At 41.4% G+C, this 18,674-nt stretch overlaps 1 protein-coding gene across 1 annotated transcript; it reads right to left on the reverse strand.

Moving 5' to 3' along the window:
• Positions 1 to 4,351: 4,351 nt before the first annotated feature.
• Cga (glycoprotein hormones, alpha polypeptide) lies at positions 4,352 to 17,812 on the reverse strand. Its single transcript, XM_031368756.1, has 4 exons — positions 17,737 to 17,812; positions 9,195 to 9,308; positions 8,061 to 8,245; positions 4,352 to 4,646 (listed from the first exon to the last, which is right to left on the reverse strand). The coding sequence occupies exons 2-4, from the start codon at positions 9,292 to 9,294 to the stop codon at positions 4,569 to 4,571; spliced, it is 363 nt and encodes a 120-aa protein (XP_031224616.1). The 5' UTR covers positions 9,295 to 9,308; positions 17,737 to 17,812; the 3' UTR covers positions 4,352 to 4,568.
• Positions 17,813 to 18,674: the final 862 nt, after the last annotated feature.

An 18,674-nucleotide genomic window follows, 5' to 3' on the forward strand; every position in this document is an offset into this window, starting at 1 on the left:
TACTACTACTTACTGCAGTTTGGTCTTTCTTCTCCAGACACAAACTATAACCAAGCCAGCTCAGTCAGTCAACAGGTTCTCCAGGGCAGGAGTGAGGATTAAAAAGAAAAAGACAATTAGACAACATTGTAGCATAACCCCAGCCAGTTCTGAGGCCGAGGCAGGTTTATTTTTTTTTTCTCAATCTGCTTTTACATCACTTTAATTATGTGCAAGTAATAAGGTCAGTTCTAGGTTGAGAAACAAGCAAGACAATAAACACAGATAGTCAAGGAACAAGCAAGGCAATAAGGACCCATGATCATCCCCACAGTTGGTGTTTCTAAGGGCTTATCAGGATGACCAAGATATCTGAGTCTGCTTCCCTGTCCTAGCCCAAAGTCATAGTCATGCCTGAAGCCTACTTCTTGGTTCTACCCCAAAATCAGATTCTTCCCTGAACTTACTTCCCTGTTCTAGCCTAAAATTAGATTCCTTGTCTACGTCCTTGTCCTGGCCCAATGTAAGATTCCTGCCAAACAGCCCCAAAAGCTCTCCACAAAACTATGTCTGTGAATTGACCCAGAGTAAGATCTGTGTTAGTGTCATCTACCACTGTACCTAGCAGTGGAGATCAGTTTGGCTGTGATTTTTTTTTTGGTTTCTCGAGACAGGGTTTCTCTGTGTAGCCCTGGCTGTCCTGGATGATTCAGGCTGTAGACCAGGCTGGCCTCGAACTCAGAAATCCACCTGCCTCTGCCTCCCAAGTGCTGGGATTAAAAGCGAGCACCACCAACGCCTGGCTGGCTGTAATGTTTTATCCTAATGGTCACAGGGTCAACTTGGCTCATCGGGATGAACATAGGGATAGCCCTTTCTCCCATTTCAGCCTGAGCATCCTTTCAATTTCTCTGGATGATCTCAGACTAATTGGGATAGTCCAGTCAGGTTGCACCTGTAGCTTTCCTCCTCCTTGACCCCTCCCCCACCCCAAGAAGCTCTCAAACCTGACACACTAAACGATTATCTGCTAAACTTTCTCTTTTTTTCCTTTTTCTTTGTTTTTTTGTTTTGTTTTGTTTTGTTTTGTTTTGTTTTGTTTTCGAGATAGGGTTTCTCTGTGTAGCCCCGGCTGTCCTGGAACTCACTCTGTAGACCAGGCTGGCCTCGAACTCAGAAATCCACCTGCCTCTGCCTCCCAAGTGCTGGGATTAAAGGCGTGCGCCACCACCGCCTGGCATGAAGCACAATTTTTGAAAAGGTCATAAATACAGCTTAATCCAAGAAAATAATGGTGTTGATAACTGGTTCACTAGAAAATTTAGCAGAGCCCGGTGGTGGTGGTGGTGGCGGCGCATGCCTTTAATCCCAGCACTTGGGAGGCAGAGGCAGGTGGATTTCTGAGTTTGAGGCCAGCCTGGGCTACAGAGTGAGTTCCAGGACAGTCGGGGCTACACAGAGAAACCCTATCTCGAAAAAAAAAAATTGTGCTTCATAAAATTCTGTATCTCTGAATCTTCATGCTCAAGGTATCAACACTTATTAGTTGTTCAGTAAATGTAAAATAAATAAAACAAATAAATAAAATAACTAGTGTAAGCAAGGCAGTTACTATTGCTTAGAAGATAGAGGCAGAAGGATTGTTGCAAATTCAAGACTAGTTTAGAGTCCATAGTAAAATCTGGGCCAGCGTGGACTATGAAATGAGAGAAAAATGTAAGGGCAACATAAGCCCCACTTGTCTCTGTTTAAGGACCCTGTTTGTCTCCATTTAAGGACCAAGTCTGATTTCGGGGGGTGTGGGGGGAAGGTTATAAGACAACAACTCCAGGAACAGACCCTAAGTCCCAGAAACTAGGCCATATGACACTGAAAAGGTCAGCTCAGGAACTTTGGGAAGGTCATGGAACACTTGCCCCTCTGGAAGAGAGAGGCTAATTAACATTCCTCAGACCACAGGGTGAGAGCTGACCTGAGGGTGGGGACACATTCCGCTGGACGGACCGTTGCCCACCTTCAGACAAGGGAAGTCCTTGCCACCTCATTCCCTAAAGACCAATCAGTTTAAAAAGTCACACTGTTCTGCCAGTCACATTGTGTCTAATGGCTGCTGCCCTGAAAACTGTATAAAAGCTCACTGAATGAGTTTTTTGGGGTCACCGCCTCTCCTTTGGGTCTGGGACAACCCCAGTGCACTGGAACAATAAATTCCTCTTGCTTTTTGCAGACTCCACATGGTTCACTCAAGGGGTCTCCGGTAAGCTAAGGTTTTACAGAGTCTTACAACACCAGCTTCAGGGACAGACCATAAAATCCAGAACAAGGTCATAAAACCCCCTCCCAAAGAACAGCCTAAGGACAACCACAAAAATGGGAAATATTTTATCTCAGAATCAGCCATCTTCCACGGGCAGCCCTATTTTATCACATGACATAGGAATGAAGACCTGTGACCCACCCTAGCACCCACCAATGAGATTTTAGATTACCTAATCCTTCTAGAGAGTTCCCCCATAAGATGTTCTTCCCTATAAGAAAGTCTGTGTGTCTTTGTCTGGAGTTGCCATTTTAGAGAATGGTTGACTCCTGAGTGCTTTGCTTTTGCATACTATCTGAGTCTGGGGCTTTCCTCAGTTATTTTCAGACCCTTACAGTACTGAAACAAAACACCAACCAATCTTCATGTGTATTTTGATGTGTCTTAAAAAGGAACACTCCCCTATTTTATCCTTTACCATAGCACCTGAAATGTTTACCAATCTGCTAAGGAACCGATTGGTCAGTCAATGATAAAGCAATAATTTTTTTAAAGATTTATTTATTCATTATATGTAAGTACACTGTAGCTGTCCTCAGACACCGGAGAAGAGGGCATCAGATCTCATTATGGATGGCTGTGAGCCCCCCTGTGGTTGCTAGGATTTGAACTCAGGACCTTTGGACGAGCAGTCAGTGCTCTTAACCACTGAGCCATCTCTCCAGCCCCAAAGCAATACGTTTTTTGATGGATGAGATTCTGTATTTACGTACTTTGCTTTTTTTCTGTCTTGCGTGAGGCAGGATCTCATGTGGTCCAAGCTATCCCCACTCGCCAAGTGTTACATGTACTGAGACTAAACGCATATTCTACCACGAGAAACTTGGAATTAATTTTTGAAAATATTATCTGTGGTGGGTATGGCTTTTTTTTTTAAAGAAAATTTTAATTTGTGTTTTAAAATTTCAGGTTCTTTCTGGGACAGGTTTGCAGTAGCTTTAATTTCAATCATCGATAGTAGGACTTTATGAGTTTCCTACCATCCTCAAAGGAAGGGTCACCCTAGATATGTGATTGCAACTCCTGACAGTACTCTGAAGCGTTTTGTTTGTCTGCTAGCTTGCTTTGGTGGTATTGAGGGTTGAATTCCAGACTCGGTGCCTACTTCCCTACAAGGCAATGTCCTCAGTCTCAAGCATTTTGCTAGAACTGAATGAAAGTGCTTGGTATTGCTTCTCCCCCACAGACAGTGTTCATTGATAGCTTACTCTATTTTTTTTTAAGACTTATTTATTTATTTATTATATGTAAGTACACTGCAGCTGTCTTCAGATACACCACAAGAGGGCGTCAGATCTCATTACGGATGGTCGTCAGCTACCCTGTGGTTGCTGGGTTTGAACTCAGGACCTTTGGAAGAGCAGTCGGTGCTCTTAACCGCTGAGCCATCTCTCCAGCCCGATCGCTTACTCTTGTCACGTATTCATGCACACCCAGAACCGCTTGAATTGGTAACATAAAAACCTGGCCTTCTGGAATTTTAGAGCAGTGTCTAATGTTGCTGAGGACAGTGGTGCCTGTCCCCAACCATCCAGCCCCACGAGCAGAGACATGATTTTGGGAAGGCATAAACCAAGTAGAAATTTCAGGCTTAGAGGGACTTTGCCTTTCCCAATCCCTGGAGAAGTATACTTTACTTTTTGTTTTTTGATTGTCCGTTTTTACCAGTGAAAGCATTTCAACTCAAATATCTACAATATACGATATATCTGATATATCTGTAGTATATATACCTATAGTTTATATACACACATTATCATAATAATATACCTGTATTTTGATGTAATGTATTAAAATAGAGATGTAAAGGACATATAAAAAATGAGTTAAAATAGAACTTCCATACCATTTTCTCCCATTCTGGTGAACTGTCTGATGAATAGCCCACTGACAGAATGGACAGCTTGCTTGCAGAAGGTAAGATGGAAGCCAAATTCTCCAACATCAGACCCCTGAGTGCATTAGGTCCCAAGTCAACCCCTGAGATCATCCCCTTTGATAAAACCTGTCCAAAGCAAACAGCTTTACTCTTAAACAAGGAGACACTTCTTTGATTGATGATTAAAAGGCTTTATTTCTGATGGAGCTGTGGTAAATCCTACATTTTTCCCTAACAAGAAGAGACTGCTGATTGTGCCTAAGTATAAAGGATGTCACAGTAAAGCAGCAGTGTGTAACTGAAGCGTGTCAGAAGTCTGGTAGGGAGGAGGTGGCACACAATGCCATAGCACGGACCAGCAGCCATCAGCACAACCCTCCGCACACCCGGAAGCTACGACTTGTGGTAGTAACAAGTGCTACAGTGGCACTCCGTGTGGTTCTCCACTCTGGCATTTCCCATTACTGTGGCCTAAAGGGCAAGAGAAACAGGTAGGTAGGTAGACAGTCACTCTGCAAAATGTCAAGTAAAATAGCAGCCAGCAGAACTTAATATACGTTTGGTATTCTCCATGTTCACTTTCAGGGAATAGATTCACTCTAACACTGCAGAATAAGCCATGCTTTTTTTTTTAAGATGTATGTATTTATTTTATGTATATGAGTACACTGTAGCTGTACAGGTGGTGGTGAGCCTTCATATGGTTGTTGGGAATTGAATTTTAAGACCTCTGCTCGCTCTGGTTGGCCCTGCTTGCTCTAGCCCAAAGATTTATTTATTACTATACATAACTACACTGTAGCTGTCCTTAGACTCGCCAGAAGAGGGCATTAGGTATTATTTTACAGGTGGTTGTGAGCCACCATGTGGTTGCTGGGATTTGAACTCAGGACCAGTGCTCTTGCCCACTGAGCCATCTCATAGCCCCCTAGCAATGTTTTTTTAAACCTGTTTTTTTTACCTGTTCTCTCTCTCTCTCTTTCTCTCTCTCTCTCTTTCTCTCTCTCTTCACTGTATTTCTCTCCTTCCTCTCTCAATTTTTAATTTTTTTTTATTTTGGCATTTCTTAGGCAAGCATTCAGCCATTGAACTATTATACCCTCTACCCTTAAAAAAAAAAAAAAAACCTAGCTGGGCAGTGGTGGCGCATGCTTAATTCCAGCACTTGGGAGGCAGAGGCAGGCAGATTTCTGAGTTCGAAGCCAGCCAGGTCTGTGGAGTGAATTCTAGGACAGCCAGGGCTATATAGAGAAACCTCATCCCGAAACAAAACAAAACAAAACAAAAAAAACCAAAAAACCTATTTACTTGATAACATACTCACAAACATGCACCCCTTTTAAGAATCAAAGCTTAGAGACTCTCACGTGGTTCCCCAAGATATTTGCATTTTTTTGATATTTGCATTTTTGATTTTTGTTTGCTTTTTACTTTTGTTATTGCTGATTTTGTTTTTGTTTTATTTGTTTGTTTTGAGACATGATCATATTATTCTAATCTAGTTAACCTAGAACTCACTGTGAAAACCAGGTGGGTTTTTTCTCTTCCAGTTCAGGGAGTGGGGAGAGGCGTGGGGAAGAGGGGAGGGGGGTGGGAGGTGAGGTGGATAGGGTGTGTCTTTTTTTTTTTAAGATTTATTTTATTTATTTTTTATGTGTATGAGTACACTGTAGCTGTACAGATGGCTGTGAGCCATCATGTGGCTGCTGGGAATTGAACTCAGGACCTCTGCCAGCCCCGACCACTCTCTCCAGCGTAATTCACTGTAGCTGTCTTCAGTCACACCAGTAGAGAGTGTCAGATCTCATTACTGGTGGTTGTGAGCAATCATGGAATCTGAACTCAGGATCTTCAGAAGAGCAGTCAGTGCTCTTACCCTCTGAGCCATCTCCCCAGCTCCGGATAGGGTGTGTCTTATCCAGCAGTTAGGGTTTTAGTTCTGTTTTCCCCACTCCTTCACTGCCTAAACTTACCTTTCCTAGAACTTGCTCTGTAGATTGACCTTGAACTCAGAGATCTGCAGACCTGTCTCCAAAACCCTGGGATTAAAGGTTTGGTCCGCCAAACCTGGATTTAAATTCCTCTTCACTTAAAGCCTGCTCTAAGTGTTCCAGGCTGGCCTTGAACTCAGAGATCCGCTTGGGTTTATCTCCTGGGATTAAAGGTGTGTGCCACCGTGCCTGGATCTAAATTTAACTGGATAGGATCTTGCCCCAGAGTCCCACTTAATCTGCTGTCTCCTAGGACACAGGATTCAGCTCCATTTCACTTCCTGGTGCCCCTTTAATACTCGAACCATACATTTTTGTATTTTTCCTTTCTCAGTTTGCTCCTTTTCATTAAACTGCTCTTCATAAGAGTGAACGTTAGTAACCACACAACAGGTTTCTCCTCTGAGCCAGGCTTCCACAGTTTCAATTACCCTCAGCAACAAAGTCTTCCACATTCTTACTAGGATGGCTCATCAAATCCCACTTCAAGCATTCCATGGCTTTCCAAATCCAAAGTCCCCAAATCCACATTCTTCCAAACAAAAGTATGGCCAGGCATATCACAGCAATACCCCAGTTCCTGTCTTAGTTAGGGTTTTACTGCTGTGAACAGACACCATGACCAAGGAAACTCTTATAAGGACAACATTTAATCAGAGCTGGCTTACAGGATCAGAGATTCAGTCCATTATCATCAAGGTGGGAGCATGGCAGCATCCAGGCAGGTATGGTGCAGGAGGAGCTGAGAGTTCTACACATTTTCATCTGAAGGCTGCTCCTGGCTTCCAGGAGGCTAGGAGTAGGATCTTAGAGCCCACACCCATAGTGACACACCTATTTCAACAAGGTCACACCTCCAAATAGTGTCATTCCCTGAGCCAAACATACACAAACCATCACAGGGTGTCAGGGGACACTTTGAAAGAATTGTTCTCTCCTTCCATTGTCTGGGTCCTGGGGATCCAACTCAGAATAGGCAACTGTCTTTACCCACTGATCCATCTCATCAGCTCCAGCCACAGGCTGAGGACATGTAAAATCTTCTCGCCTCTGCCTTCTGAACAATGAGATTACCAGGATGCACCATCACACCCAGATGCTATTTACAATATATTAATTGCCCATATTTACGGAGTATGATTTGATAACTACATACAAAGTGTTATGATCAAATCAGGGTGGTAGTGTTTTCATTCCTCTGACAAACTGTATCACTTCTAAGCGCTATCAACTTTTGAATCCTTCTCTTCTAGTTCTCTAGAATCTATATAATACACTGTGGCAAACTGTCAATGCCTTTGTAGACCCTGAGAACTTGCTTTTTTTTCTTTCTTTCTTTTTCTTTTTCTTTTTCCCCCGAAACAGGGTTTCTCTGTATAGCCCTGGCTGTCCTGGAACTCACTCTGTAGACCAGGCTGGCCTCGAACTCAGAAATCCATCTGCCTCTGCCTCCCAAGTGCTGGAACTAAAGGTGTGTGCCACCACTGCCTGGTGAGAACTTGGTTTTTTAAAAATGTTATTAAATGTATAAGCAAGCACTATACATCAGATCCCCTTGCAGGTGGTTGTAAGTCACCATGTGGTTGTTGGGAATTGAACTCAGGACCTCTGGAAGAGCAGCCAGTGCTCTTAACTTCTGATCCAGATCTCCGGCCCCTTGTTATCATTTTCTAACTTCCTTTTGTGCAGGTCCACTGGCTTTTGAGACTGTGACTACGGTTTTCCTTATGTCCATGTCATCAACATTTTCCATTTAGTCTATTCTTTTCATTAAAGAGGATAAATGCAGGTGTTGCCTGAACGACGGAGCAACAAATACTGGTCACTGGACAGCTTGGAGTTTCCATGCCATGAGTACACCCTGCCTCCGCTTGGACTGTCAGGACGCCCTTACCTTAGTAAACGCTTTGGCCACACAGCATGTGGCCTCCGAGGTAATATTCTTTGGAACCAGCATTGTCTTCTTGGATCTTGCGGGAGTGGGGTATGCCCTGGAGAAGCAACAACCCATACACTGATAGATGGGGGCGCCCAGCTTAGAGAAGTATTTGTTTTCCTTTAGTTTACATTCTGGGCAACCTAGCCAAAAAAAGAGAAAGAAAATTCAACCAGAAAAGATTCAAGGACAAACAAACTCTTTCCTAGGTATGACATGACAGATGTTTTTTGCATAGGTAATTTTAAAAAAGGAAATAGATATTTTTGCCTATATATTAATCTTCACATATAGAATCTCTTTATAATTATTCTAGCTACATTCACAGAGACAAACCTTTTTGGGGGGGGCATAGCTACATGGGGAGTTCATTATAGTGGTTTCTCATTCTTCAAGGATAGATAATCTCAATGCTAACAGCATGCTTAGGGAGAACACAAAGCTTGACAGCTATAAGTTCCACATTCATTTGAAAAGAAGCGTTTTCCGGAGGTGAGTCTGCTATTGTTTCCCCCACAAAAACTCCAAATATTGACAGAAAACCATCATTAGATTTTAGAAAGCTTGTGAGTCTAGAGAGCCTGATAATACAAAAGACATCTATCTGTGCTTAGAATCTGAGATACAAGCACTAAGGTTTACAAACGAGAAACCTTAACAAGTAACAGTTCACAATTTCAGTGAAGGAAAACAGATTTAATGCATGAAACAGATTTCTGTTATCCTGATATGAAAATTTATCTGTGAAAGCAATGTTAAATTTTTCTGAAATCTGGAAGCAATATGAAAAGGCAACTGAGCTGAGCAGGGATGCCTTTTCCCCTTGTAAACCTCAGATGTGGAAGAATACAGAGGGCACTTCAGATAGACACGCTTAGGATGCTATTAAAGGGAACATGGACCCTAACATTTTCACTGCGTATTTTCTGAACCTTCTTTAATTCTGTGCCCACAGGCTACATGTGCTTAGATATGTATCCAGAAGTGGTTATTGATCACATGTGAGAGATGGCAGAAATCAACTAATGATTATTGATGTGCATCTAGAAGCATGTTTCCTTTTTCATTGCAAACCCGAGCTTAGTCACATACCCTGAATAATAAAGTCTCCATCAGGAAGAGAATGAAGAATATGCAGGAACACGGACAGCATGACCAGAATGACAGCTGCATATTTTCTGCAGTAATCCATAGCTCTTCTGCAAACTGCACATGAAAAATAAAAACAGTAACAGTATAATCTGCCGAGCAGTAGTGGTGCACGCCTTTAATCCCAGCACTTGGGAGACAGAGGCAGGCAGATTTCTGAGTTCGAGGCCAGCCTGTTCTACAGAGTGAGTTCCAGGACAGCCAGGGCTATACAGAAAAACCCTGTCTTGAAAAACAAAAGCAAAAACAAAAACAACAGTGTAATCTTAGCTTACCAGTCATAAAACAAACCAGCTGTTTTAGTATGATAGTTCTTCTATCTGATGGTACTGACATTGGGCATGCTATGTAACTGCTCTACCACTGAGCTATATCCCCAGCACCATCAACCAGGAAGCTTAACATTACTGCTCATGGGAGCTGGAGAGATGGCCCAGCGGTTAAGAGCACTGACTGCTCTTTCAGAGGTCCTGAGTTCAATTCCCAGCAACCACATCGTGGCTCACAACCATCTGTAATGGGATCTTGCCAAACCCAGTGTGGTCCTGGTGGGAACATAGGGACAGGGACAGGGCTCCTGTGTGGGCCTCTACAAGTGTAGATGGCTGCTGTGGGCTGAAGGCATGTTTGTGTAATAATGCACTTATTTTCACTCTTCTCCAAGGAAGGTTCTCCCTAATAACATTAATAAGCCATGAGAATTAGAAACAGCACGAGTCCAGGAGTGGAAAGTGTGGCTAATGTCTCAGTAAGATGGTAAATGCTGGGACCTTCAGGACAGCCCTTAAGGCTATGGGAAAGAGCTCTTGGTACATAAGCTCAAAATATATAATTTCTCAACTATGTAAAATATAAGGATGCAATATGAATTATGAGGGGCTTCATGAATCTAAAGGAACAAAGGCAGCAACACCATGAGCCAGCTTGTCAGAAAAATGCAAAGGCAAGCAGATTCCTGAGTTCAAGCTCAGCCTAGGACACACCAAGTTTAGGCCAGGTATGGTCATTTCAGGGCAGGGTCCCAATCAACTAGTTATCTGTGCTTAACAAAGGCAGACTGATCTCTGAATTCTTTTGCAAGTTAAGAAAAAAAAGTATGCTTCCTATCTCTTGAGAAGCAAAGGACTGGGGACGGGGACTGCATGTTCCTAAGATAATTGAAAAGAAACCTGGATAAATGGATATGTAAATAAAAAATAACTGGGCTTTTGGTCTGCTGGGAGACGAGCTAGGAGAAAGCAATAGCAGTTCTTCATTAGAATTTTTCTGTAGTCAGAGCTTAGATAGCTGGCAATTTCTGGAGAGCAACACAGCTCTTCAAGAATTTTTTTCTTGGCCGGGCATTGGTGCCACACGCCTTTAATCCCAGCACTTGGGAGGCAGAGGAAAGCTGATTTCTGGAGTCCAGCCTGGTCTACAGAGTGAGTTCCGGGACAGCCAGGGTTACACAGAGAAACCCTGTCTCGAAAAACCAAAAAAAAAAAAAAAAAAGATTCAGTTGTAAGACAGACATCTTGCCTCTTATATAAGCATTAGGTTTCGTTTGTTTATTTGTTCTTGCTGTCCTGGAACTGGCTATATAGTGTAGTCTCTAAACTTCTGATACTCCGATTCCACCAGGGGAGGGCTGAGATTAAACAGGCAGCTGGGTGCCTTTTGCCTGGTTTATGCAGTGAACCAAGCTAGCCAAGCACTCTGTCAAACTGAGTCACACCCATAGCCCTCAAACATTGGTTTTGCTATTAGCTTGATTATGAAATTTATGGCTAAGCACATTGATTTTCCGAGTATCTCTTATTCCACCCCCTGTACTATATACATATAAAACTATATACTACATACATATAAAATTATATTAGTATATATATACATATACATTAGTATTTATATACATATAAACATATGAAGACAGGTGGATAGACATATATAAACTTGAGTTTTTATTATTCTGTCGTTTAAGGAAGAACATTGTTACCCAATTGACATAACATAAAGCTAGGTAGCTAGATACTGAGGGACCCTATGCGCTTTCTCCATGATCCTTACACTCTTCCCCCTTTTGCCTAGGGTCAAGGCTAGGCCAAGTTCCATTCTCCACCCACAGAAACATTCTTGAGTAAAAAATTCTCAAAATGTACTGATAGTTACCTGACCTTCTGGAAAGTCCCAGGTAGAGTTCAAATTCGTGTCATGCTTGCTAGCCAATAGATTTAAAGTTCAATATGCTTAGCCAATAAGTTTGAACTGTAACCTTGCTGGTGTAACCTGTGCACCTAAAAAGTATAAAAACTGCTTCTGATAGCCATTCGGGGTCGCTTTCTAGTCAACTTGCCTTGGGGACTAATTAAAGGTCGATCCAGACGCATTGGAACATAAACCTGTTGCTTTTGCGTCGATCAACCTCTAGGTGTCTCACTTGGGTCGTCTCGAAGTACATACCACTGACCAAAGGTCAGGGGTCTTTCATTACCTGCTTATATTCATACATACATACAATAAACGTAGAGGGATAGATAGATAGATAGATAGATAGATAGATAGATAGATAGATAGATAGATAGATAGATAGATAGATAGATAGATAGGGACTGTATGTGATTTTATGTAGCCATAAAATAATTCCTATAGCTTTCCACTCCCTCTGTCCTGCTCCTCCTCCTTCCTTCCCTTCCATTTCCCCCATTTCCCCTTCATAGAAACTGTGTGCTGCTGTCCCCTTTCTTTTTTTAAGATTTAATTATTATTATATACTGTATATTATTATTGTACACTGTAGCTGTCTTCAGCCATGCCAGAAGAGGGTGTCAGATCTCATTATGGGTGATTGTGAGCCACCCTGTGATTGCTGGGATCTGAACTCAGGACCTTTGGAAGAGCAGTTAGTGCTCTTACCCGCTGAGCCATCTCGCCAGCCCCATGCTGTTCCCCTTTCTAGTGCTCCTGGGCCCCATCAGGGCCCCTTTGTACCTTTGTACTTTCCTGGTATTGCAATTACTCCAGGTTATCTATCTAAAGACCCAGAGCCTAGCTTCATCAGCTAAGAGAATAATTTCTGGGTCTGTGCTATCTCATTCCATAAGATAACAGTTTCTAGCTCCATCTATTTACTGCCAAACTTTATTATTTCATTTTTCTTTAGAACTGAATAGGAATCCATTATGTCTCCACCGTCAGTCCGTCCATTCACCAACTAGAGGACATTTAGGTAGTTTCCATTTCCTAACTATTATGAATAAGGTGGCAATGAAAATGGCTGAGCAGATCACCTGTGAGGGAGGATGGGTATGTATTCTTTGGGTATGTATCAAGACATAGTATAACTAGGTCATGTGATAGATTTATTTTTAATTTTTTTAAAAGAATTCTCTACGTTGATTTCCATGGTGACCAGATGTGTTTGCCATCCCACCGACAGCGAGTGAGAATTCCCCTTTTCCCCACATCTGTGACAGTCTTTGCTGCTGGTTGTTTTCTTGATCTTGGCCATCCTGCCTGGAGTAAGATAAAATCTCACAATTGCCTTAATTTGCATGTCTCTAATTGCTAACACTTTTGAATGCGTTTTGAGGAATCACCCTGGAACCCAGCCTGGTCTGGAACTTACTACACAGTTCAGACTAGGCTTGAATTCCTGGAAATTCTACTGCCACCTCCCGGTTGCTGGGACTGCAGGCACACGCCACCATCACAGACTGTACTTTTCTATTTCACAACTTGGAAGAAAAACTTAAGAATTGGAGCAGAAAAAATAATAACCACATTCAGTTGCAATTTATACTATGCAACTATGATCGACTATGCTATTAAACTACAATCAATCTAAATTTAAACTTAGGCTTATTAGTTTTAACCTACCTTGGTCTTCTGAAGGAATACGCTGCAAAAAATCACAGACTCTGCTTATAAAATCCCAAACTGATCTTTACCTCAGCTTACCCTAACTACCTGCTACTTACCACATCAAAATAGTGTAAATCCTGACTATATATATCGACACACACCATTAATCCCAGCACTCAGCAGGCAAGGGTGGGATAGTCTTTGAGTCTTACTTAATTCAGCCTGGTCTACTTATCAAGTTCCAAGCTAACCAAGGCCGTATATATAGTAAGTCCATGTCTAAATTAAATAAAACATAAATTAGTAAATTTAAAAGAAATACCATAAATCTAAGAAGATAATTACTGTTTCAACTTGGTCTCTAAGACCATTTGTCCCTTCTTAGTCCATCCATTTCAGAGCATCCCACTCGGAGATGAAGGCTGCATTCAATGCCAACGCACAAGAAACTATTCCTTCTACCGTATTCTCCTGTCTCATAATTCTTAGCTGCTGTCACAACCAGTCAGCTAGCAGTACACACATTATGGTTCCGTCCATGTGAATACTTTTATTGTCTGCCTGTCTGTCTGTCTGTTTGGTTTTTGAGATAGGTATTATCATGTAACCCTGCTGGCCTGGTACTCACTATATAGTCAAAGCTGTGAGCTACCACCACACCCGGTAGCAAATTTTGATTGATGTTATTATTACCATTCTAAAGTTCAACTGGGCACCGTTTTACTGAGTGGGCTGAGCGGAGGAACATGGCTTTGTGGGCAAGAAGCTTTCAAATTGGGCATGGTGGCAAACTTTTTTTTTAATTAATTAATTTACTTATTTTAGTTTTTTGAGACAGGGTTTCTCCGTGTAGTCCTGGATGTCCTGGAACTCACTTTATAGACCAGGCTGGCCTCGAACACAGAAATCCGCCTGCCTCTGCCTCCCAAGTGCTGGGATTAAAGGCGTGCCCCACCACCCTCCAGCAGGCAGACTTTTTTTTAATTTCAGTACTCAGGCAGAGTTAGGAGCATCACTAAGGTTCAAGGCTAGCTTTGACTATGTAGACTGCTCTTCCTAAGGTGCTGAGTTTAAATCCCAGCAGCCACATGATGGCTCACAACCATCCACCCGTAATGAGGTCTGATGCCCTCTTCTGATGTTATGTATAATAATAAATCTTTGGGCCAGAGCAAGTGGGGCCAGAGCAAGCAGAGGTCCTAAGTTCAATTCCCAGCAACCACAAGATGGCTCACAACCATCTGTACAGCTACAGTGTACTCATAGACATAAAATAAATAAATCTTTTTTTAAAAAAAGGAATAAAACTGTAGATAATATTAATTTCTCTCAGAAGACTAAACCATCCAAAAACTAGGAAACAGAGAGCCTAATTTAGGTGATTGGGTTTTTTGTTTGTTTGTTTGGTTGGTTGGTTTTTTTGGTTTTTCAAGACAGGATTTCTAAAGATTTATTTATTTATTTATTTATTTATTTATTTGATATATATATGAGTACACTATCACTCTCTTCAGACACACCAGAAGAAGGCATCAGATCCCATTACAGATGGTTGTGAGCCACCATGTGGTTGCTGAGAATTGAACTCAGGACCTCTGGAAGGGCCGTCAGTGCTCTTAACCTCTGAGCCATCTCTCCAGCCCTTACACAATTGTTTAACTCCAGCTCTTCAGGAAGCTGAAGAAGGAGGTTCTGCAGTTCAAGGCTCACTTAGAACTTAGTGAAATTCTGTCTCAAAATGAAAAGTAAAGACAGGTGCAGATACGGCTCAGTGGTAGAGACTTCCACGGCCAGCTCCTAGGAGGCTTCCACTCCACATACAATCACCACCAAATTCTTTTAAAGATCAGACATTTTCTATGGGAACAATATTATAGAAATATAAGAAGCTCTCTTATAACTTTTATAATTTATGCGTTACATTTTTTTAGCTGACGTAATGTTTTGAATCAAGAAGCACCTCATTTAAAGCATTAAGGAGAGCTAGGGGTAGACTTCAGGGATTAAGCATTTTCCTAATGTGCAGGAGGTCCTGCGTTCAGTCTCTAGAACTTAGCTACCCGTAGCTACTTGGTAGAGAGATTACAGAGCGAGGCAACAGTGGTGGGAATTACCAAAGGCTAAGATTGCAGTTCGAGCTTGCCTGAACATGTATAAGGCCCTGACTTCAATCCCCAGTATTGGGGTGTGAGACAGACGTACTAAACCATAAAGATACATTTAGTTTGCAAGATCTTCACTAATAAGAGAAAGGGGGCTGCATTGTGGATTATTCAGTCCCCTATTGGAGATAGGAAGCAGAGATAAGACCTTGAGAAATTCGTAGGCAACAACCTCAACTAGCTTGGCATAGGTGGGAGTGAACAGTAAGAGGCCCCATGTTTTCCTCTAACCTTCACACTCACACTGTGGCATATGTTCACCCACATACAAAGAAATATATAACTAATAAGAGGTTAAAAGCTAAAATTGAAACAAAAACCTTTCAGAAGTGATGACTGTTTTTGATATTTTAAAAATAGTCTAAGGGACAGCCACATGGCTCAGTGAATAAGGGAACTGTGGCTAAATCCTGACATCCTGGGTTCCATCCCTAAAACCTACACAGAACTAGAAGGAGAAAACTGACTTCACAAGACTGTCCTCTGACTTCCACATGTACCTTTGTCATGCACATGCCCAACACACACACACATGCACACACACACACACACACCACTACCACCACCACTACCACCACCAATAATAATAATAATAATCTTTTTGAATGACTAATATTTTGAATAATTGAATATTAAGTCAGTTAGTTTTGTCATCTATAATATCAGCAGGCAAAAGTGAAATTCAAGGACAACAGCCTGGGCTGTAGAATAAGATTTTGCTTAAAAAAAAATTAAAGAAAATAATTTTTAATTTACATTTATTTATTGGTGGGGTAGAGTATGATAATATGACCCAGGGTAAGTACGGAAATTAGAGAAAAATCTCTGGGAGTCAGTTCTTTCCTTCCAGAGATCAGATTCCTTGGATCAAGCTCAGGCTGTCTGGCATGGTGGCACTCACTCTTATCTGCTGAGCTGTCTTCCTGGCTCTGAAGTAATGGCTCCTTTGTTTTGTCTTGGTTCTCTGCTTTGGAGACAAGGTCTTGCTATGTAGCCTGGGCTAGCCTAACTTCAAATTCACTATTACACTCCTTTCTTTGCCACCAAGTGCTGCAGTGGTAACTGCGCACAACCACATCCAGCGCTATATCAAGAAGTACCTTTTAACAATTTTTTAAAATTTCACTTGTATGTGCTCCTCCTCATCTCTTTGTGCACCACACACACTCAGGTGCCCTCAAAGTCCAGAAGAAGGTGTCAGATTTCCTGGAAAGAGCTACCCAACATGGGTGCAGCTAATCAAACCTGGATCCTCTGCAAGAGCGGTATGTGCTCTTCACTGCTGTGCTATTTCTCTGGCCTCTCAAGTTTAAGAGAGATCTTCAGAAACGTAAAAGATGCCTCTTCTACCTGAGCACTTGGGAGTTAGAGAAAAGATTATAAGGAATTCAAGGCTGTCTTCAGCTCTGTAACAAGTTCCAGGTCACTAGGAACAATTCTAATGACCTGGGTCCAAAAACCAAATTCCTCTTTTAATGTAAACTATCATACTTTTGATTAGAAAAAAATTATAGTTCTTTGGAAACAAGAAGTCCTATTGAAATACAATGGCTGATTTGCATGCCCGAGTAACCCCCATTGTGCACTAGGTCTGTCGCTCTTCGTTGGTACCCAAATTCCATTTGCTAATATTGAGAAAGAAAAACAAAAGCACTCCTTTTAATTTCTATTTCCAGTCTACAAACCAATCAAGATTACTGAGAACATTTAAAAGAATGCACATTTATATAAATACCTGTTCTATGTTATTGCTCAAGGAATAATTGACAATTTTTAATTTTTATTTTACTTTGAGGTTGGCTGAATCTGAGAATGCACAGTGCTCATTACAATATGCCAATTGTAAGCAGTGGGACAGAAGTTTCCAAAAGCTCATTAGAACCACCCACTCAGACTTGGAAACTGATTTATTTATCATCAGCAATGGTTGGCAAATACCAACAACTATTATTTTTATAGAATTTTATGAAAAAGAAAATAGAAACAATGCTCAAGTTCCCAGTGGTATAATTAAAAATACTAAAACATTTATTCAAAGTGTAGTAGAACGAATGGTCATTTCACGGAACAAGCAAGCTGTTTCATGGATAGCCAACTTGAAAGTTCAGATACACTTCATCTAGAACTGATAATAAAAATAATTTCAGCCACTTATATAATGTCTACTTGCCCTCTGTCTGGTCGCTGAAAGACACTCAAAATGAAGGTTCTTCAAATGACATGCAATGGCTCTTGAGGAAATAGTTTAGATCTTCAGCAGCTCAGTAGGAGATATTGTATCCTTGCTTCTGACAGATAACATCTTAGCTTATGATTGCCTATTGCAGTTTTACAGACCTCACCCCCAACTCAGTTATGAACACCATAAAGAAAGTTGATCAATGCCTAATTATTTTCTTACCAAGACTTATGCAGAAAATTCCTTCCTGTGAAATTTTACTCCTTAATTAAAATCCCCCAAATGATTTCATCGTATTACCTACCTCTGGACCTTTTGAGGGATGTGTTCTGGGCAGTTGATTGTAGATCTGAGGGGAACTTTGTCTCCGATTGTTTAGTGCCTGCAGTTAATAAAGTCTCCTACTGTCTTTTATACCAGCAGAGTAATACAAATTGCATGTTCCCACCTGCACCTAAGCCCAGGGATCAGCGGCAAATTCTACCCAGTGATTGGATGGTACTTGGAATAATTACTATGACATCAATTTGATCTTATCACACTGCAACCCTCAGATCAGTTTTGTTTTTAGACATTTTGAGGTAGTGGTGACCTCAAGGACAGCTTATGAAGAGAGAGCATTTGGCCATTTTCTACGTAATTTTATTGAGACTTACACAAAACATCCTGAAAGTCGACACTTTTAAAATAAACAGGACTCTAAGAGTAGCACATTTAATTAGCTAAGTACCTGATATTTTCATAAGGTGGGATAAAAAACATTTTCAGGATTACATTACTTCGACAGGAAACAGAAAAATAAAACAATTGCTCCAATTTCTTAAATTAACAGGCATCTGGATTTAATAATGATACATGGAAAGGTATGACGCGATCCTGAGAAGGACTGACTAGTACTCAGTAGAAATGTCAGGATGTCAGGGGTGTGTGTGTGTGTGTGTGTGTGTGTGTGTGTTTGTGTGTGTATGTGTGTGTGTGTGTGTGTGTGTATCTGTGTGTGTATGTTCTATACAGTCCTATACAGCAGCCTAAGAATTACTTAAAAACAAAAACCCACAACTTTTATTAGGGCCTAGAGAGATGGATCAGTGGCTAGGACCGTGTACTGCTCTTCCAGAGGACTTGATTTCATGCCAGGTTAGAGGCTCACAAGTAACTCCAGCTGCACGAGGAGCCAATGTCTATGACCTCCACAGGAACCTGCCCTCATGTATGTGTATCCACAAACGTGTACGTATACAT

Source organism: Mastomys coucha, unplaced genomic scaffold (genome assembly GCF_008632895.1).
Source record: "Mastomys coucha isolate ucsf_1 unplaced genomic scaffold, UCSF_Mcou_1 pScaffold14, whole genome shotgun sequence".
Lineage (NCBI taxonomy): Eukaryota > Metazoa > Chordata > Mammalia > Rodentia > Muridae > Mastomys > Mastomys coucha.